The sequence below is a fragment of the Carcharhinus amblyrhynchos genome, chromosome 1 (genome assembly GCF_965287045.1).
Source record: "Carcharhinus amblyrhynchos chromosome 1, sCarAmb.v2.hapA, whole genome shotgun sequence".
Classification (NCBI taxonomy): Eukaryota; Metazoa; Chordata; class Chondrichthyes; order Carcharhiniformes; family Carcharhinidae; genus Carcharhinus; species Carcharhinus amblyrhynchos.
The window spans coordinates 164867298-164888286 of record NC_137324.1 but is presented as its reverse complement, the minus strand read 5'-3'; the positions used below and the strand labels follow the sequence as shown (position 1 = coordinate 164888286).

Genomic DNA, 20989 nt, shown 5'->3' with positions numbered 1-20989 from the left:
CAGGAATAAGGTGTGGGAGGGATTGTGGTTGATGCAAACTCGATGGGCTGAATGGCCTCCTTCTGCACTGTAAGAATTCTATGATTCATTCTATGATTTAAAAGGACCCCAGCCCATCCCACCTCCCAGTCCATCCCTAATTTATAAAACAGTACCACATTTGGGTTTGTTAAGCTATTATAAGCCATAGTGTAGGCACATCTCAAGTGTATCCATTTAAACAGTGATCTGCATTTGGCAAGTTTGAAAAATTACCCTTTGATTTGCCTTTCTTTGTCATCTCCGTTGCAGGATTCAGTTACAGCGGCCAAACATTTACACGATAAAGCAATCCATACCTTTGTAAAAAATTATTTCTGATGTTATTTATGTTGCTGCGAAGTGCAGGTTTGTGCAGTGACTTATAACAGAATGTGTGTCCCTGAACTGACATGAGTGGTTCCATTGCTCTTTGTAGCTTTCTTTTACTCTGGTTCCCAGAGCAATTGCCCAGTGAATCTTGTATCCTCATTATTTTGTGGGGCTGCTTTACCATTTTAATGGGATGAATCGAATCTGTTGAACACATGGAAGAAACAAACAGAAAATAAGAAGAATGCATCTGCAATTAGAACTAATAAATGAGGAACTGGCTCTTAGCAGCCACAAAACTTTTCTCTCTTGCGGTGATTGTCTGCAAGAGTTTTGCACAGTACTTAACACTCACCACAAAACCTGTAAAAGATGGTGTCAGTGAAATGCTTTAAATTCCCAAAGCAAACACTTGCAGATGCATTAACAAACCACTGTATCTCCTCCCAGCAGGGAAAATAAACCAGTTCAGACCTGTATTCTCATGTCCCAGTTTTTACTGGCGTTCGATTTTAAGGTAACAAGATTGGAACGGGCCAGTATTTTTTAAGTAAAGTAAAAGTAAAGTTCATTTATTTATTAGTCACAAGTAAGGCTTACTTTAACACTGCAATGAAGTTACTGTGAAATTCCCCTAGTCGCCACACTCCGGTGCCTATTCGGGCCAATGCACCTAACCAGCACATCTTTCAGACTGTGGGAGGAAACCAGAGCATACCCATGCAGACACAGGGAGAATGTGCAAACTCCATACAGATAATGACCTAAGCCAGGAATCGAACCCAGGTCCCTGGCGCTGTGAGGCAGCAGTGCTAACCACCGTGCCACCGTGCCGCCCATTTCCCCATTTTCACTGTTTTGTCCTTCCGCCAATGCACAAGAGGGTGGCACAGTGTTTCCTCCCACAGTCCAAAAATGTGCAGGTCAGGTAGATTGACCATGCTTAATTGCCCCTTAGTATCCAAAGATGTGTAGGTTAGGGGCATGAGCCATAGTAAATGTGTGGAGTTTATGGGGATTCAGCGTGAGGTAGGCCTGGGTAAAATGTTCTTTCGGAGAGTCACAGCAAACATGATGGGCCAAATGGCCTCCTTCTGCACTGTTGGGATTCTATGGAAGATGTCGCCAACACCAGCCTGAATGTATGCCCAGGTCCACCCTCATGCAGAAATCTAATCGTGCCAATCGGGTTGGTGGAACAATGTCACAGGGATCCAGAGCCAACGAGAATTAATTCCAAGAACACAAAACCCCCTCCAGTTGTCTGTGAAAATACTGCCAGTGATCTGTGCTGTGTGTTGAGCTGGGGAAGCCATGTGGAAGCTCTAGTCAAGGACAGTGAAATTAATGTTGTGGTAGAGGGAAGAATGAGGTCAGGAATCTGGACTATGTTAGGGTCAGATGCAATTACACTATTATAGACCAACATTCCCATAACTGTAAGTATTAATTTAAATGTCCAATATATTATTTCCCTTTCTTGACTATATACAAGAATAACTACCGGCAATCAAAGACAGTCCAAAAAATCCATGCTTCCTGGTTTCTGGACTACAATCTTGCCCTTTCTCCCAATGGGAAACAGTGGATTTCCTCCGGGTGCTCCGGTTTCCTCCCATAGTCTGAAAGACATGCTGGTTAGGTGCACTGGCCATGCTAAATTCTCCCTCAGTGTACTCGAACAGGCGCCGAGGTGTGGCAACTAGGGGATTTTCACAGTAACTTAATTGCAGCATTAATGTAAGCTTATTTGTGACACTAATAAATAAGATTTTTAAAAAATTGAGAGGGGGGAGTTATTGGGAAGACATATTATGCTTGGTGTGTAGAAGTCATATTGGTCTGGGTGCCTTGCCTCCCAGATTTCTGAACGTGGTGTGGAGGTGGAGATAGCAAAAGGACTTGAATTAATCTTTCAGTCTTCCCTGGACGTGGATTGAAGATTGAAAAGTGGCAAATGTGACTCACTTGTTCAAGAAAGGGTATAAGGACAATCCTAGCACCCCAGGCCAATTAGCTTAACAGCAATAGTGAGTAAGGTTTTAAATCCATAATTCGGAAAAAAGATCAACAGGCACTTGGAAAGGTTTGAGATAATTAATGAAAGCCAGCATGGTTTTGTGTACAGAATATTTAGATGAAATACTAGAGAAGGTAGATGAGGTGGATGTTGTCTGTATGGATTTTAAGAAAGCATTTAGCAAATACCACCTAGAAGTCTGATTAACAAAATTGAGGTTTATGGAATAGGAGGGTCAGTGTTCATTGGGATTAAAAAGAGTCTAATGACAGAAAAAAGTGATTCATGGTCATGATTGTTTTCTGGACTGGAGGTAGTAGGCAGTGGTGCTCCCCAAAAGTCAGCACTGGGACCACTATTTTTTTTGCTGCATATAAGTAACTTGAATCATGGAATGCAGAGTAAAACTTCAAAATTTGCTGATGATAGTAAACTTGGAGGAGTGGCAAATAGTGAGGATGATACAAATCAACTCCAGCAGGACATAAGCTAGCAAAATGGTTAGACCAGCGTCAGATGGAATTTAATATAAAGAAGTACATTTTGCCAAATTAGATAGGGAGAGGCAATATAGACTTAATGGCAAAGTTCTAAAGAATGCACAGGAATAGAAGGGACTGGGGTGCACATACGTCGATTTTTGAAGGTGGCAGGACACATTGAAAGAGCACTTAGTGCAACATATGGGATCTTGGGATTGTCAAATAGAAGCACTGAGTACACAAGTGGGGAAGTTATGCTGGACCATTATAACACATTTTCATGTTCTTATATAACGTGAAATAAAGAATCCATTGAGATTCCTGCCATAATATCATGTGACACACTAGGATTCCATTGTACTTGGAATAATAATGGAAGATACAAGAAGTGGTAACATACGTTATAACAAAGCAAAGTAATAAATAGTCCAAATTCCTACCTGTTTCTTGAGTTTGAGCTTCAGAAACAAGTCCAGTGCCATGCTGCCTAAGAAATGAAAGAATGATTTGGGTGCCCAAATTTACTATATCCAAAGGTGGAAACTGCAGTGGACAATTCCTCAGGTTAAGTGCTTTAAGAGATAGTACATTTCCTGAAAAATACAGTAACATGAACTTAATATCTCAAATTCTGCATACAAAATTATTACTATTTGCTTGTTTATGAAATAACTCTAATAAATTGGTATACTTTAGCAAAAGATTCTTTTTTCTACTAAATTCAAGTAGTGGATATTAAAATTAATATTTTACTCTCATCAATTATATGATAATCCTTACCTAGTTCAATCGGTAACTCTCTGAGTGGATTTGTTTCCAACAAAAGCGTTTTAAGGCATCTGAAAAATTAAATTCCTTTACTGTCTTCACTTATTTTAGAAACTAAATTCTTTAATTATCTTATTACTTGTATAACTTCTAAGTTTATAGAGCAAAAAAAAATTTACAGCTAACTACAAATAGTTTTGACAGTTTTAACATTTAACACCCTGTCCCAGGTAGCTTTTTGGGTCACACTCTGGCCCAGGAGTGAGACTACAGCCAAACTGACACAAATAATTGCATATTCATCCTGAAACAATCATTGATATTAACAACAAACACAGGGATCATTGGTACCAAGTACACATTTACAACAAGGTTAAACCAAAGCTGTGCAGTTGCAACAATATTGTTCACATGAAAAGTACATATTCTTCATGGATAGTAACAAGTGTTCCAGCATGTTTTTTTCTCCCTTCATTCTTTCTTGGGATGTAGCAAGGCTAATATTTGTTGCCCATCTCTAATTACCCCTGGGAGCAATTAATGAGTCACATGCAGGCCTGACTGGGTAAGGACAGCACATTTCCATTAGTAGAATAGAATCCATACAGTGCAGGAGGCCCATCAAGCCTACACTGACAACGATCTCACTGTAACACAATGTATTTACCTTACTAATCTCCCTGACACTAAGGGGCAATTTATCATGGCCAAATCACCTGACCTGCATAGCCATGTACTGGCTGTGGTACCTGATAGAGGTCTCCTCCTCTTGCCACACATTTCTGGATTGGTGCCCCTCAAACTATATAGAACCAATTGTCTCTGTCTAATGGCAAAAGATGCCTAGGGTCCTTTGTGGCTAATTACTTCTGCAAATTCCAAATTGTGGGAGGAAACCAGAGCATCCAGAGGAAACCCATGCAGACATGGGAAGAATATGCAAACTCTACTGAGACAGCCACCCAAGGCAGGAATTGAACCCTGATCCCTGGTGCTGTGAGGCAGAAGTGCCACCTTGCCGCCTTTAGTGAACCAGATGGGGTTTTATGGAAAATGGCTTTATGGTCACCATTAGGCCAGCTTTTAATTCCAGATTTTTATTTACTGAATTTAACTTTGGACCCGCGTCTCCAGAGCATTAGCCTTTGGACAACTATTCCAGTGATGCCATAGTCTCCCTCTACATGATGTACTGCAACATTTTATATTATTCAAAACCTGAGCTCATGACAGATCCTATCTTTTTAAGTAATTATAAAAATCATTGCTAGTGTTCATTATGATCTGGGATGCACGGTCTGAAAAGATGGTGAAAGCATTGGAATTTGCAGAAGTAATTAGCCTTTGTCCATGCAGGACCCCAGGCGTCTTTCACCATTAGACAGAGACAATTGGTTCTATATAGTTTGAGGGACATCACTCCATAGATGTGAAGCAAGGGGAGGAGGCAGCCCTCCATGAGGTACCATAGCCAGTACATGGATTGACCCCATGCTGTTTACATCATTCTATATCACACTCTAGCCATCAAGCCTCCCCCAGCTGTCAAAAGGAAATTGGATACGTACTTAAAATAGAAAGATCTGCAGGGAAAGAGCAGGGGATTGGGACTAATTGGCATTTTCAAGGACTTTAATAATGGAAATATTCAAGCTGCATAGAAATCGAACAGGAAATACACCAAAGAAATTTCCCTTTGTACTATCCAATATCACAGACACAAGATTGTTCTTAAGACTGGAAATGTTAAACTGTGAATGATCGCTGCTAATTGCTCCAGAGAAACCAAATCCATTCATTATTGGAAATAACTTAAATCTATTATTTCATTTCACCCTGGGTGAGGCCATAGATTTTGGGCAGAACCTGGTTATGTGGCAAACCTGTCCCATTTAGATTGGCAATTTAAATTCTTCAGAGGAAAAGTGAGTTATGCATTTGACTCCTACCAGCCCTCACCTTCACTAACTGCCATCACCTCTCCCCATCCATGTTAGGGCAGTGACCCAAAGGAAAATCCTAGCTTTTCCGGGAAATTTCACCTATTATATCTTCCATGGGCCTCAGCGACTTTCTAAAAATTATTTGATGGAATGTCAGCACTGTTGGTGTTGCCCATCCCAAATTGCCGTTTTATTCAAGTGTCCAACTAGGTCATTTAAGAGGACAGTTAAGAATCAACCACGTTACTGTGGATGTGGAGTTAAGGCCAGACCAGAAAAAGATGGCAGTTTTCATTTTATTTAATTTTTAACTGTTCTCTACCTTTTATTTCTTTATTGCCTTTCTTTATTTTTCTTCCCCCACTCTTTCCCCCTTTTCTTACCTTCTTCCCCCTTTGCTTCCTTTTTCCCTTTTACCAATTTTACCTCTCTCCCACGCATCTCCTCCCTACCCCCAAATCTTCATTTCTGATTTCAGCTTCTCTGCCGTTTGGCCATTCACACCTTCTATTCTCTTTATGGACTGCCATTAGCCTTTCCCTTTTCTTTCGTGGCTATAGTAATAAGTCTCACAGCACCAGGTTCAAGTCCAGTAGATTTACCTGTAATCATGAGCTTTCGGAGCATTGCTCCTTCATCAGGTGAGTGGACTTTTGTGGCTATGACTCATCTTTCATTCCCTCACCCTACAGTGTAAATATCTCCTGCTTTCTATGGCTTTTGTCAGCTCTTTTCTCCCTTAGAGATGCTGCCAGACCATGCTGAGATTTTCCAGCATTTTCTTTTTCAATGGTAGATGTCCTTCCCATTGTGAACCAGATGGATTTTTTACAACTTTCGATCATACTGAAGCAAAGCACAGAATTTTCCAGTCCCGCCCGCCATGGGAATCATAGCGGGTGGGACAGGCCATTTAAAGGTCTATCCACATTGGGCAGGAATTTCTGGTCTTGGGGCGCTAGCAAATGGAAAATCTTGCCCAAAGTTTCAATTGCTTAAAAGATTATTAATTGAATTTAAATTCCATCGGCTCTGTGGTGAGATTTGAACCCATATTGCCTAATCGGTAATGTGGGTTTCTGGATAACCAGCCCAGTAACATTACCATTACAACACTATCATCCCAAACTCTCATATTCATGAGTTGAATGTCCCATTGAGGTTTGTAAACAGACCCAGATAATTACTATGGAGTCATGATGTGGAGATGTCAGCATTGGACTTGGGTGGGCACAGTAAAAAGTCTCAGAACACCAGGTTAAAGTCCAAATGCAGCTCTTTCCATAGTAAGAACTCTCACAACACCAGGTTAAAGTCCAACAGATTTATTTGGAATCACGAGTTTTCGGAGCACTGCCCCTTCATCAGGTGATGCATCTGATGAAGGAGCAGTGCTCCAAAAGCTTGTGATTCCAAATAAATCTGTTGGACTTTAAGCTAGTGTTGTGAGACTTCTTACCATGAAAAGAGCTGCATTTGCTCCAATAACAGCAGAAGGTCTGAACAAGACCAAATTATTTGTGGTCTAGCTTGGTGGACCCTTGCCACCCAGGCAGCATTGAGCCACTTTGACATTCAGGACGACAATTTGGGGCGAGCGCTGCAGATGTCCACTCCTCACTCATGCAAATTATCCTCTTCTTGGTGTTAGAACCAGGACCAGCAGCTTGGCGGTGAGCCGGGATGGGGGAGAGAGGAGGGGAGGGTGGGGGACAATATTCCCCTCACTGTATCTCGGATCAATCAGAGTTAGGATCCTGTAGCCATACCGGTGATTTCCAATTTTAGCAGGTAGCTTCTGCAGTCTGTTCTTTCTTAAGTCCAGCCACACTAACTGTGGCAGATGATCAAACAGTTCATCTGGCAACTCCTGAAGCAGGTTACCCTCCAGGTACAGATGCTGTAGGAAAGAAGAAGCCGGACATACCAAGAATTGTCAAAACCAGTTCAAATGTTTACCATCTTATAAAGTCTAATATACCCTACGTTCACACAGATTTGTCTAAACTTATGTTGTGTTTGACAAAAAATATCCTATCGGACAACATAAATGCAAACAAAAATATACAAAGAGATAGATAAATGAATTGGAAGTAAATTTGACTTTGGGTGATATTGGATGATACTGATTTAGGCTCCCTTTGTGCACCTCTTCAACTTCAATGGAAATTACCCCCTCCTTCTTCCTAAACAAAAACACATATCTATTCTAGAATTATTTACATTATTTAAATTTATTCATCCATGGGATGTGGATGTACTGTCTAGGCCAGCACTTATCACCCATCCCTAAACTCCCTTGTGAAGGTGATGATAAGCCACCGTGTTGAATGACTATGGCTATACTAGTTTGAAAACGCCTGATCTCAGAAGCTAAGCAGACTCAGGCCTCGTTAGTACTTGGATGGGAAACTGCCTGGGAATACCGGGTGCAATAGGCTTTAGGGCGGCACTGTGGCACAGTGGTTAGCACTGTTGCCTCACAGCACCAGGAACCTGGGTTCAATTCCTGGCTTGAGTCACTGTCTGTGTGGAGTTTGCACATTCTCCCTGTGTCCGTGTGGATTTTCTCCGGGTGCTCCGGTTTCCTTCCACAGTCAAAGATGTGCAGGTTAGGTAAATTGGCCATGCTAAATTGCCGCTTAGTGTCAGGGTAACTATGTGAGCTGACGGGAATAGGGCCTGGGATGGATTGTGGTTGGTGCAGACACGATGGATCGAATGGCTTCTTTCTACATTGTAGGGATTTTATAATTCTATGACTGCAGTCACTGCTGTTATGAAAGGAGTTCCAGGATTTTGATCCAGCAACAGTGAAGAAATAGGGTTATAGTCGCAAGTCAGGATGGTTGTGTGTCTCGGAGGGGAATTCACAGGCGATCACTGATGCAGCAGCTGAAGATAGTTTGGCCTCGGACACTAGCCTGAGTAACTCCTGCAGTGATGTACTGGGACCGAGATAAGTGACCTCTAAGAATCACAACAATCTTCCTTTGTGCCAGATATGACTCCAATCAGTGGACAGGTTTTTCCCTGATTCCCATTGATTCCAATTTTGCTGGGGCTCCTTGATGCCACAACCATAAGACCATAAGATATAGGAGCAGAATGAGGCCATTTGGCCCATCAAATCTGCTCCACCATTCAATCATGGCTGATAAGTTTCTCAGCCCCATTCTGCCACCTTTTCCCTGTAACCTTTGATCCAGTCAAATGTTGCCTTAATGTCAAGGGCAATCGTTCTCATCTCACCTCTTGAGTCCAGCTTTTTGCTCCATGTTTAGACTAAGGCTGCAATGAAGACAGGAGCTGAGTGGCCCTGGCAGAACCCAAACTGAGCATCAGTGAGCCTATTATTGCTGAGTAAGTGCTGCTTGATAGTGCTGTCATCAACCACTTCCATCACTTGCTGATGTTCAAGTAGACTGATAGGGTCGTAATTGGCTAGGGTGGAAATCCTTCTTTGTGTGGAGATGAATAGACTTTTAAAAAGTTGTCAGTAGTTCAAACAGCACAATATTTTATTTGTTATTTAATTTCAGACCAAACATATTCCAAACACCTTGCATTCACATTGGGAAATGCTGGGTGGAATTCTCCAGCAGCGCTGGTCTAAAAACTGGAAATTCCTGCCTGATGTCAATGGGGTTTCACGTTCTCCCACAACCTGCTCACTAAAATTCCAGTGGTGGGCAGGATGGGAGATATAACATCAAAAGTTGCTCTCAGACCCTGAAAATGTGTTAATGAAGCAGCTCATGGAAGATTGCAACTAATCATTTAATATGTTGTTAAGGTGATGACCAGGTACAGCAGACACATTTGGATAATATTGTTTGTCTGAGATTGAGAACTCCTGTTGATAGGAGACTGGAAGCAATGGAGCCTGGTCTTTTTTCTAACTGAAGATCACCAACAGTGCAGATAGGTGCAAATCCCATCAAAGAAGGCCCCCCATTGAGACCAAACAGCCACCCAAATTCCTGGGACCCTACCTGAAATGAAGCAAGAAGCTTGATGGCACCTGGAAACCAACTTGCCTTTAACTGGACTTTTAAATATCTTTACTTTCCAATCTGGCCTGTAAAAAGGTTACTTTGAAAATCCTCTAGTTGCACACTCTGGCGCCTGTTCAGATACACAAAGGGAGAATTTAGCATGGCCAATCCACCTAACCAGCACATCTTTGGGCATTGGGTGGAAACCAGAATACCCTGCGAAAACCCACGCACACATGGGGAGAATGTGCAAACTCCACACAGAAAGTGACCTAACCCAGGAATCGAACCCAGGTCTATGAGGCAGCAATGCTAAAAACTGTGCCATCGTGCTGTCTGGAAACTGTTTTGGGGGTTGGATGCACCCACCTAGCCTCCGATTAGAATGTGGTTACAACAATTGAAAAGTCACAGAATAACAGTGAAGCTTTCCAAATGCTCTGTGTATTATATTTGAGAATAAGAATGCCACAAAGTACATTTGCCCACTTCTTCCTTAAAAAAGTGCAAATTTTTGAGACAATTTTACTATCAGTGCAAGACTAGCCTAATGTGCAGGATTGATCCTAGGGGTAGGATTCTGTGGAGGTGATGAGGATCCCTGATGCTTCTACTAGTTTTACGCCCTCCGTTACTTTCAGTCAATATTTTCACTATCACCCCTCTTTTTTTTATTCACTGCCTCTTTTGGCAGTTTAATTTCAAGATCGCTTTTCCTCCCTGTTGCTTCTTGATGGCCTGAACACTCCCACTGTACACCAGTGAGATTAGAGTAGTTGTTTTGAATTGCGTTCTATGCAAAATTAATTGCAGGGTGAAGATTGTATAGTCATCTATGGTAACCGAAGCAGTTACTGGAAAAACCTGTAACAGCCATGACCATTTCTGCAGCTGAAATACAGAATGCCCCACTTAGTCATGTGGGAATTATGAACCAAAAGGACAAAAACATACTTGTTAACTTGTATATAACAGTGCTGTCAGATTAGATAGGTTCTTTTCCGTGAAAGTTTGAACTGCTGACAACTTTTGAAAAGTCTACTTATCTCCACACAAAGAAGGATTTCCACCCCAGCCAATTATGACCCTATCAGTCTACGTGAACATCAGCAAGTGATGGAAGTGGTTGATGACAGCACTATCAAGCAGCACTTACTCAGCAATAATAGGCTCAGTGACGCTCAGTTTGGATTCTGCCAGGGCCAGACAGCTCCTATCTTCATTGCAGCCTCAGTCCAATCATGGACTAAAAAGCTGGACTCAAGAGTTGAGATGAGAATGATTGTCCTTGACATTAAGGCAACATTTGATTGGATCAAAAGTTAAGGGGAAAAGGCTGCCAGTAGGCAGCTTCCTAACCACAACATCACGACCTCCACCATGGATAGAGTCTCCACCTCAGGCAGAACAGAAATTGAACTTCATGCTGTTAGCACCAATCTGATCCATCCCAGCCATCCAACCATCCCACCCCCTAAAGGAATTTGCATGCATGTTGTAACCTGGAAGAATGATGGTAAAGGCTCTAATTTCCTTTATTCTGACCAGGAATTTCAGGGTTTACAAGTTGATATTCTACCTGTTTGACCGCATTATAAACATGCATTTCTTGGCCATCAAGCCCTGAGGTGGGACTTAAACCCAGAGCTTCTGGCTCAGAGCATTACGCACTGTGCCACAAGATTAGACGATTATGACCAGACTAATTGCCTTTCTCTAGATTACACAACAATTAGAATCATTTTCTTGTTGGTGATATCAGTGAGTGACAACATATTTCAAATGGTCAGCTGAAGGTTATAGGGCTACATGAGGTGTTGTGGGTGGAATGAAACATTGCAAGGTTAAAGTTAGAGAAACAGAAGTTTGAAGAATGCACATATGTTGTCCCTTGAAGTGCATGTTCACAAACAGGTGACTCATGTAGTACCTCCAAAACACAAATCCATTTCATGAGATTATGTAGAAATAGTTGACAATATTTGTCACATTACATATGCAGCCAATCATTTGGTGAAGTTTAGAAGATTCAAACTATGTTTTACTATTAGTTGTTAGCAGTGCTATCCCACAGTGCCCAGATTCAATCCTGTCCTTGGGTGCCTAGATAGAGTTTGCACATTCTCCCTGTGTCTGTGTGGATTTCCTCTGGGTTTCCTAAGAAATGCAGTTTAGGTGGATTTGCCATGTCAAATTGCCCTTTAGTGTCCAAAGGTGTATGGGTTAGAGGAATTAACCATGGTAAATATGAAGGTTATGGAGATAGCTTAGAGAGGAGGGCCTGGGTGGGATGCACTTTCGGGGAGTCAGTGCAGACTCAATGGGTAGAATGGCTTCTTTCTGCACTGTAGGGATTCTATGAATCCCAGGATGGTCAAACAGTGTGGAATATCCAATGGAATCTCAGGTTATTCCCCCCATGATTGGCAGATTGGTTTTAGTCTTACAGTGCTCCAATATAGTCCCAGCCATACAGTGCTCCAATATAGTCCCAGCCATACAGTGCTCCAATATAGTCCCAGCCATACAGTGTTCCAATATAGTCCCAGCCATACAGTGCTCCAATATAGTCCTAGCCATACAGTGTTCCAGTATAGTCCCAGCCTCAGGGTGCTCCATTGTAGTCCCAGCCTTACAGTGCTCCAGTATAGTCCCAACCTTAGATGCTTCATTATAGCCTCAGCCTTACAGTGCTCCAGTATAGTCCCAATCTCAGGGTGCTCCATTGTAGCCCCAGCCTTACCATGCTCCAGCATAGTCCCAACCTTAGATGCTTCATTATAACCCCAGCCTTACAGTGCTCCAGTATAGTCCCAACCTTAGACTGCACCAGTCCCAGCCTTATAGCGCTCCAGTATAGTCCCAGTCTTACAGGTTTCCAGTATAAACCCAGACTTACAGTGCTCAAGTATAGTCCTAGCCTTACAAGTGTTTGAGTATAGTCCCAGCCTTACAAGTGTTTGAGTATAGTCCCAGCCTTACAGTGCTCCATCATAGTCCCAGCCTTACAGTGCTCCAGCATAGTCCCAGCCTTGCAGTGCTCCAGTATAGTCCCAGCCTTGCAGTGCTCCATCATAGTCCCAGCCTTACAGTGCTCCAGTATAGTCCCAGCCTTGCAGTGCTCCAGTATAGTCCCAGCCTTGCAGTGCTCCATCATAGTCCCAGCCTTACAGTGCTCCAGTATAGTCCCAGCCTTACAGTGGTCCACCATAGTCTTAGCCTTACAGTGCTCCAGTACAGTCCCAGCCTTACAGTATTCCAGTATAGTCCCAGTCTTACAGTATTCCATCATAATCCCAGCCTTACAGTGATCCAGTATAGTCCAGTCTTACACTGTTCCAGTATAATCCCAGCCTTACAGGGCTTCAGTATAGTCCCAGCCTTACAGTATTCCAGTATAGTCCCAGCCTTACATTGCAGAGCTCCAGTATAGTTCCAGCCTTCCAGTGCTCCAATATAGTCCCAGGCTTACAGTGATTCATTATAGGCCCAGCCTTACAGTGCTCCAGTATAGTCCCAACCTTATAGTACTCCAGTATAGTCCCAAATTTCATGCTCTAACCTGCCTGCAGAACCTGAATCACTGAAGACCTGAGTTTACATTGCAGTTTTGCAACATTTGAATCTGAGAATGCCGGAATGCTGGGACAGTATAACTTTCAGATCTGCGGCTCAAACCAACACCACCAAATGTTAACCCCCTAACTATCTGTAGCAGAAACCTGACTCTTCCGCAATGTTAAAATGGAGTGTGAATGAATCCTCACAGGATGAACAATTAGAACAATAACAGGGACGATAAGGAGCGAATGAGGGTTGGATTGGAAGGGCTGCCAGAACTGGTGTCAAATTAATGGAGTTGTAAATTGGGAAATGCGTTCAATTTAAGAATTTAGATTTCGTAGAATCATAGAATCTATAGTGCAGAAGGAGGCCATTTGGCCCATTGAGACAACAATCCCACCCAGAACTTTTCCCCGTAACCCTATACATTTACCCTCTTAATCCCCCTGACACTAAAGGGCAACATAGCATGGCCAATCAACCTAACCGGCAAATCTTTGGACTGAGGAGGAAACCAGTGGGCTAGATTGAATATTGGACCCTTGGAGGACGAGGGGATTTAATGGTGGGAAATGAGGAAATGGCTGAGACTTTAAATAAGTTTTTTGTGTTGGTCTTCATGGACGAGGACACAAATAGCTTACCAAATATTAAAGATAGAGGGTTGGTAGGAGATGAGGTCCTTAATACAATTACTGTTACTAGAGAGGTAGTGCTTGGTAGACTAATGGGACTGAAGGTATACAAGTCCCCGGGACCGAATGGAATGCATCCCAGGGTTCTGAAAGAAATGGCAGAAGAAATAGCAGATGCGTTAGTAGTTATTTATCAAAATTCGCTGGACTCTGGGGAAGTGCCGGCGGATTGGAAAGCAACTACTGTTACGCCGATGTTTAAAAAAGGTAGCAGACAAAAGGCAGGTAACTACAGGCCAGTTAGCTTAATGCCCGTAGTTGGGAAAATGCTAGAATCCATCATTAAAGAAGAAATAGCACAACATCTAGAAAAGAACCGTTCGATCAAGCAGACACAGCATGGATTCATGAAGGGGAAGTCGTATTTGACGAATTTACTGGATTTTTATGAAGATGTGACTAGTGCGGTAGACAGAGGGGAACCGGTGGATGTGGTGCTTTTAGATTTCCAGAAGGTGTTCGATAAGGTGCCTCACAAAAGGTTGCTGCAGAACGTTAGGTTATACAGAGTTAGGGGTAAAGTGTTAGCGTGGATTGAGGATTGGCTATCTAACAGGAAGCAGAGAGTTGGAATAAATGGGTGCTTTACTGGTTGGCAGTTGGTGACTAGTGGCGTGCCTCAGGGATTGGTGCTGGGGCCTCAACTGTTTACCATATACATAGACGATCTGGAGGAGGGGGCTGAGTGTAGGGTGACGAAATTTGCTGATGACACGAAGATGAGTGGAAAAGTGAATTGCGCGGAGGATGCGGAAAGTCTGCAGAGAGATCTGGATAGGCTGAGTGAGTGGGCGAGGACCTGGCAGATGGAGTATAATGTTGGCAAACGTGAGGTTATCCACTTTGGAAGAAATAATAGTAGGATGGAATATTATTTAAATGGTGAAAAGTTGCAGCATGCTACTGTGCAGAGGGACCTAGGGGTCCTTGTGCACGAATCGCAAAAACTCAGACTGCAGGTGCAGCAGGTGATCAAGAAGGCGAATGGACTGTTGGCCTTTATCGCGAGGGGGACAGAATATAAAAGCAGGCAGGTCTTGCTGCAACTGCACAAGGCACAGGTGAGGCCGCAACTGGAGTACTGTGTGCAGTTTTGGTCCCCTTATTTGCGAAAGGATATATTGGCCTTGGAGGGAGTACAGAAAAGGTTCACCAGGTTGATACCAGAGATGAGGGGGTTAGCTTATGAGGAGAGACTAAATAGACTGGGCCTGTACTCATTGGAGTTTAGAAGGCTGAGGGGGGATCTTATAGAGACTTACAAGATAATGAAGGGGTTAGATAGGGTAGATGTAGACAGATTCTTTTCACTTAGAAAGGAAACCAGAACTAGAGGGCACAGCCTCAAAATAAGAGGGGGGCAGTTTAGAACAGAGCTGAGGAAGAACTTCTCTCAGAAGGTGGTGAATCTCTGGAATTCTCTGCCCATTGAAGTGGTGGAGGCTACCTCGTTGAATATGTTTAAGTCACGGGTAGGTAGATTTCTGATCGATAAGGGAATTAAGGGTTATGGGGAGCAGGTGAGAAAGTGGAACTGATCCACTTCAGATCAGCCATGATCTTATTGAATGGTGGGGCAGGCTCGAAGGGCTAGTTGGCCTACCCCTGCTCCTATTTCTTATGTTCTTATGTAAACCCACGCAGACACGGGGAGAGTGTGCCAATTCCACACAGTGACGCAAGCCACGAATCAAACCCCGGTCCCTGGCACTGTGAGGCAGCAGTGCTAACCACTGTGCCACCCAATTGTTGAATATTCTTATAATAAAGTAGACAGCAAATAGTTGGATTTCCTGTGAACTTTGTTTGACTCTCACCTTAGTCTGAGGTTCAGAACGATTGGGAACAACATACAGAACAAATTAGCCGCTGGGGAATAACCATTTACCTCGATATATCTCGGCATATCACACATCAGACAGGTTAGGTCCTTCCTGCAGAGATCGAGTGATTTGTCACTGCACCAGACATCACATAACCTCCTCTCGCCGTGGTATGAAATGGGGGTGCAGAAGTGTCCAGCTTCACTCGGGAAGTGGGGCTCAGATTGCTCCATGCTGCTTCCCATTAGAAACTCACACCGCTTGCAGTTTCCAGTCCACTGATACTAACACAAGCAGTCAGCCATGTGTGAGAGGGGCTGTGAGTGCATGGCATTGAATTCACCCAGCTAACCGCACAGGCCAGAACAGCAGAGCGGTCCCAATTCTGGGCTCAAATGCATCTCGGGGGTGGAGGGAAGGGGGTTAATATTGTTCGGAGGTTTGCTGAAGTCGATGTTGTGAAGCATGAACTCCAGCGTTTAATCTTCCCTACAGCAGTGTAGGCAGTTTCCCTCCCTTCCTCCCAAATCCACTACAGTGTTGCAGTAACCATGGAGATTCTTTGTAACGTTTGCCTGTTGTCAAACCTCTTGCAGGTGATTGGTGCGCATGAGATACCGGGCGTGTTTTTAAAACACTCATTCACTCACTCGCCAGTAACCCTGAACTTGGTGAAAGAACTAGCGGGGGGTTGGACCAAAGCGGTTCATCCATCCCCTCTCACCGACTCCTCCAGAGAAACGCCTCAACTCGCCTCCAACCTGTGATAACATCACAATCAAGTCTGTGTGTGTGTGTGTATGGGCGGGGGCGGGGGTGGAGAGAACTTCAAATTATATTTATATAGCACCTTTAGTGTCATGAAGCGCCATAAGGAGCTTGACAAGGACATGATGATGAAACAGGAAAGAGTGATCACCCAGTCGCAATAGGAGATATCAGGTCAACCAAATGGTAGGTCTTAAAGCGGATGGAGAGTTGTAGGGAGGCTATTCCCTGCAGGGAAGGTAGGGTAGTTAGGGGATAGAATTTGACGTTAAAACCAAAAACAATGCTTCAAAGAGATTTTATTTCTTTGGAACTCACAGTTTGATGACTTTCAATTCAGTACAGTCTGTGGGGATCCCAACAACATATCCTCTGGAGAAGAGTAGAATCATTGACAGTGACTTCTGGATTTCTGTGTTTAACTGTATTTGTGGGTGACACGGTGGGACAGTGGTTATTGTTGCTGCCTCACAGCTCCAGGAACCCAGGTTTAATTCTGGCCTTGGATGACTGTGTGGAGTTTTGCATCTTCTCCCTGTGTTTGCGTGGGTTTCCTCCAACAGTCCATAGATGTGCAGGTTTGGTGGATTGGCCGTGCTAAATTGACCCTTAGTGTCCAGGGATGTGTTATTCAGATGGATTAGTTATGGTATATGCATGGGGTTATGAGAATTGGGGGTGTTGGTGTTCAGGCCTAGGTAAGATGCTCTTTTGGAAAGTCAGTACAGACGCAATGGGCTGAATGGCCTCCTTCTGCACCGTAGGAATTCTCTGATTCTGTGCACCCCAGAAGTTGATGTCAGTTTCTGAAGAGTAATGACCAACATTGCTAACAGTTTTGCAATCAGTATGCTGCAAAATCCAGACCATTCTCACAGACAGGAATGGGCAGGATTGGTTAAGTTTTAGGCATTTCCCTATTCTTCATCTTTCTCATGCAGCCAGCAATTAATGCAGCATTTTTTGAAAAGTATCCTGGTTTAAAATCAAAAATGAATAAAAATATAGATGACTATTAAACAAAATCAGTTGTTGCTTTGATCTGGAACACACATACTTTACTCCATTTGAAACACAGCCTTCCTTTCTCTTTCTTCAGTTTTTCCCCCACTTATCATAATATCTGCTTATGTGGCTCAGATGTCAAATACATCTACAACCATAATAAGTACTGGCATTCGTATGACACCTCTAATGTACACATACTTTCTCTGTGATTCAAAGTTATCAAACAAAATGTGACAAAACTGCTGTATCAATATGGGTAGCTGTCAAAGTCAGTTATGGATATTGTTGTTTTGCTACTGGTGACAAAATTCAGTTAGTCAAAGGTTCTTAAATGCCTAATGATATTTTAAAAATAATCTGAATCATGGAATATGTAAATGTAATGAGCTATGGAGATATTGCATCTGTTAAACTTTAATTTCTGAAACTATGTTGCAATAAGATTGGCATTACAAGATAATGTAGATATAAGTATTCAAGTGTAGTTGATAATGTACAGTATAGCAGTGTAGTAGATAATGTACAATATATAAATGTATACTGTACAGTACAATATACAGTATTGTACAGTATACAAATGTAATCAATAATGTACAAGACAGGTGTGGCAGATAACGTAGAGTATACAATTGTAATCAACTGTATAGTATAGAAGTGTAATCTATACTGTACAGTATACAAGTGTAATAGATAATGTATAGTATACTAAGTGTGATCAATAATGTACAAGATACAGGTGTGGTAATGTACAGTGTACACATGTAATTGATACTGTATAGTATATAGCTGTAATAAATACTTTACAGTATACAAGTGTAATTTATAGTGTACAGAATGCAAGTGTAATTGATACTATACAAGCTGCAGGTATAATAGATAATACATAGTATACAAGTATAATCGATAATTTACAAGATACAGGTGTAATTGATAATGTACAGTGTACAAGTGTAATTGATACTGTACAGTATACAAGTGTAATCGATAATGTGCAAGATACAGGTATAGTCGAAGGGTTGGAGGAGGGAGCGAGATACATGTGCTGGAAGAAAACAGGCTCAGGAGGCAGACAGGTGATGCTGCAGCTCTTAAACAAATAGTTATACAATTTCAGAAGCAAATCTCAGAAGCAAATCTCAGAATTCATCTCAAAACTACACTTGCAGTTTTCTAAAGCGAACTGGACATCCAGCTGAAAAGGGGAAAATGCAGAAAAAGGGGGAAAATATAACTCTGGAAAGAGCAGTTACTGGGCATACTGGTGTTAAATTCAATAATAATGTTGGTATAATATGGTACACCGGTTCCTTAGTCTCGCTTTATAGCCTAGACAGGAATACAATACAAAGAGAAACATTGTCATTGTGTTATCTTGTTTATTTTTGTATACTACAGCACCAATCAGAAAGTCAAATCTAGCAAAGACCAGCACCCCATTCCTCCTCAGCCAATGCAGTAATGCACTTTTAACTAATGTAACCATTGCATACAAAACATTAAACCATTATTCGGCAAAGACATTGCCATCCCTACCACACATAAAGCATGCCTTTTGGTTAAAATAATAGGGTTGGTTTCTATTCTCGCTTGGATGCGGGGAAGGGGGGGGGAGGTTTATTAACAATTGTGGCTCAATTTAAATCCACTGGAAGTTTTCATTTGAGGAGCTCATCCTGAGGGTCAGGTGAAGGAGGCGGACGTTCCAGCGCTGCGCAGTCATCAGTGAAGAACACGAGATCCTGCGGGAGTGACAAAGGCAGTAAGTGAGACTGGGGTGAGGATATTGAAGTGAATGTGGGTGCAAGGCTCGCCTCCACGCTGAGTCAGCAACCCTCCCTCCCCAGCCCCACTAACGAGGATCCGTGTACCCAGAGAGTAGAGGCTTGTTGGTGTAGAACTCCCCACATCAGCAAATGTAAAACATAAAGTTTATTTATTAGCGTCACAAGTAAGGCTTGTGCAATGAAGTTACTGTGAAATTCCCCTATTCGCCACACTCCGGCACCTGTATGGGTCAAAGTGTCTAACCGGCATGTCTTTCAGACTGTGGGAGGAAACCGGAGTTTGCATCGACCACAATCCCACCTGGCCACTTATCCCCATAACGCCATTTATTTACCCTAGCTAGTCCCCCCTGACACCAAGTGACAACTTAGCATGGCCAATCCACCTAACCCGCGCATCTTCCAGTCTGTGGGAGGAAACCGGAGCAAACCCAGGCAGACACAGGGAGAACGCGCAGATTCCACACAGACAGTGACCCAAGGATGGAATCGAACCCGGGTCCCCAGCGCTGTGAGGCAGCAGTGCTAATCACTGTGCCACCCCATCCATCTATAATCCCAGCCTGGATAAGAAAAAGATCAACTGTACTTTACCCGGTAGCAGAGCCGGTTAATCATGTTGTACAAGCGCCTGATGCGCACTTTCAGGTAGTCAATTCTTTTCTGCTTCCTGCACTCCGGGGTGATGAGGTTCTCCAAGGCGTAAAGGTGGTCCCGGAGTTTGATCATAACACAGGAGTTCTGGAAAGTCAGTAAACGCAGGATAAATTAATGCAGACCCCAACAACAATCCCACCCAGGTTATTCCCTTCTTCAGGTACTTACGTGCACATTAATGTAGAGCTTTGGCAAGTTCTCCAGACAACGCCTCTGTGGAAGGAACAGAATTCATTTAACCGCCAACATGCAAGCTCAAAATGAGGAATCAATCAAGAAAAGCCGACCGGGGCTGGGATTTACCGTGGTGGAGAAAGTCTCGAGTCTGCCCAGAGAATCGGTGATCCCCTTGCCCAATCTCAACACAGCCGAGTAGCAGGTCGGCGGGGCAGAGTCGCTAATCACCAGGAGGGTAGAAAAGATGAGGATTTTCCCGAACAAATCCATCACTTGCCGTCTCCACAGCCTTGAGTGAAGTTGCCCCCGCTGGTGCCTCGCTTCTTATAGTTGCAGGAACTGAAAACGCGCACAGACTGAAACATGTTCCAAGTTATGAAGCATACTTATTATTATCCCCCCGCCACCCCTACCCAGCCTCCACCTCCAGCCAAACCCCAGCCAGCCAGCCCCCAACTAGCCAACCCCCCCACCTCTAGCCAGCCCCCACACTCCCAGCTAACAACCTCCCCTCCCAGCTTCCAGCCCCAGCCAGCCAGCCCCCAACTAGGCATCCCATCCCACCCCCCAGCCAGCCAGCCTCCCTCCCTCCCTCCATCCCTGGCCCATAACCTCCTCCTACCCCCAGCGAGCAAGCCAAACTCCCCTTCCAGCAACTCCCCCCTCCCCTCACTCAGCCTGCCAGCCCCTACGCTCAGTCAGGCCTCTTCACCGAATTGAAGTCGACTCTTGCTGGCATCAGTCTGGCTGAAGCTCAAACCGGCACTGATGCGAATCAGATTGAATTAATGGAGACCTGCCATAGATTCCCAAAGAAACCCCAGCGCGAAGCCACTGCTTGCACGATGTTAGGAACAGCCATATTTGTGATTTAATGAAGAACACTGTTTCAGATCTGGGGCTTGGCATATAGCCAAGAGCAGCTACCCCACGATGGGTCGCATCCAGTCT

At 43.4% G+C, this 20989-nt stretch overlaps 2 protein-coding genes and 1 pseudogene across 2 annotated transcripts; 1 reads left to right on the top strand and 2 right to left on the bottom strand.

Moving 5' to 3' along the window:
* Positions 1 to 298: 298 nt before the first annotated feature.
* On the bottom strand, positions 299 to 15877 carry LOC145342161 (uncharacterized). Its single transcript, XM_080187503.1, has 5 exons — positions 15710 to 15877; positions 7334 to 7464; positions 3634 to 3692; positions 3294 to 3446; positions 299 to 555 (listed from the first exon to the last, which is right to left on the bottom strand). The coding sequence occupies exons 1-5, from the start codon at positions 15875 to 15877 to the stop codon at positions 299 to 301; spliced, it is 768 nt and encodes a 255-aa protein (XP_080043629.1).
* On the top strand, positions 7897 to 8005 carry LOC145351308 (5S ribosomal RNA; annotated as a pseudogene).
* Positions 15878 to 18627: 2750 nt separating the features above from the next.
* LOC145350704 (cytokine-like protein 1) lies at positions 18628 to 20424 on the bottom strand. Its single transcript, XM_080199913.1, has 4 exons — positions 20165 to 20424; positions 20030 to 20074; positions 19799 to 19945; positions 18628 to 19159 (listed from the first exon to the last, which is right to left on the bottom strand). The coding sequence occupies exons 1-4, from the start codon at positions 20306 to 20308 to the stop codon at positions 19076 to 19078; spliced, it is 420 nt and encodes a 139-aa protein (XP_080056039.1). The 5' UTR covers positions 20309 to 20424; the 3' UTR covers positions 18628 to 19075.
* Positions 20425 to 20989: the final 565 nt, after the last annotated feature.

Excerpts from the sequence above, each read along its gene's own strand:
- LOC145342161 (XM_080187503.1), bottom strand. The coding sequence starts at position 15,877 with ATGGAGCAATCTGAGCCCCACTTCCCGAGTGAAGCTGGACACTTCTGC. Across the intron at positions 3,693-7,333 it reads GCTAAAATTGGAAATCACCG|ATGCCTTAAAACGCTTTTGT; the intron begins GTATGGCTACAG and ends TTAATTTTTCAG. Across the intron at positions 556-3,293 it reads AGCTCAAACTCAAGAAACAG|ATTCGATTCATCCCATTAAA; the intron begins GTAGGAATTTGG and ends TGTGTTCAACAG.
- LOC145350704 (XM_080199913.1), bottom strand. The coding sequence starts at position 20,308 with ATGGATTTGTTCGGGAAAATCCTCATCTTTTCTACCCTCCTGGTGATT. Across the intron at positions 20,075-20,164 it reads TCGAGACTTTCTCCACCACG|AGGCGTTGTCTGGAGAACTT; the intron begins GTAAATCCCAGC and ends TTCCTTCCACAG. Across the intron at positions 19,160-19,798 it reads TTAACCGGCTCTGCTACCGG|GATCTCGTGTTCTTCACTGA; the intron begins GTAAAGTACAGT and ends TCACTCCCGCAG.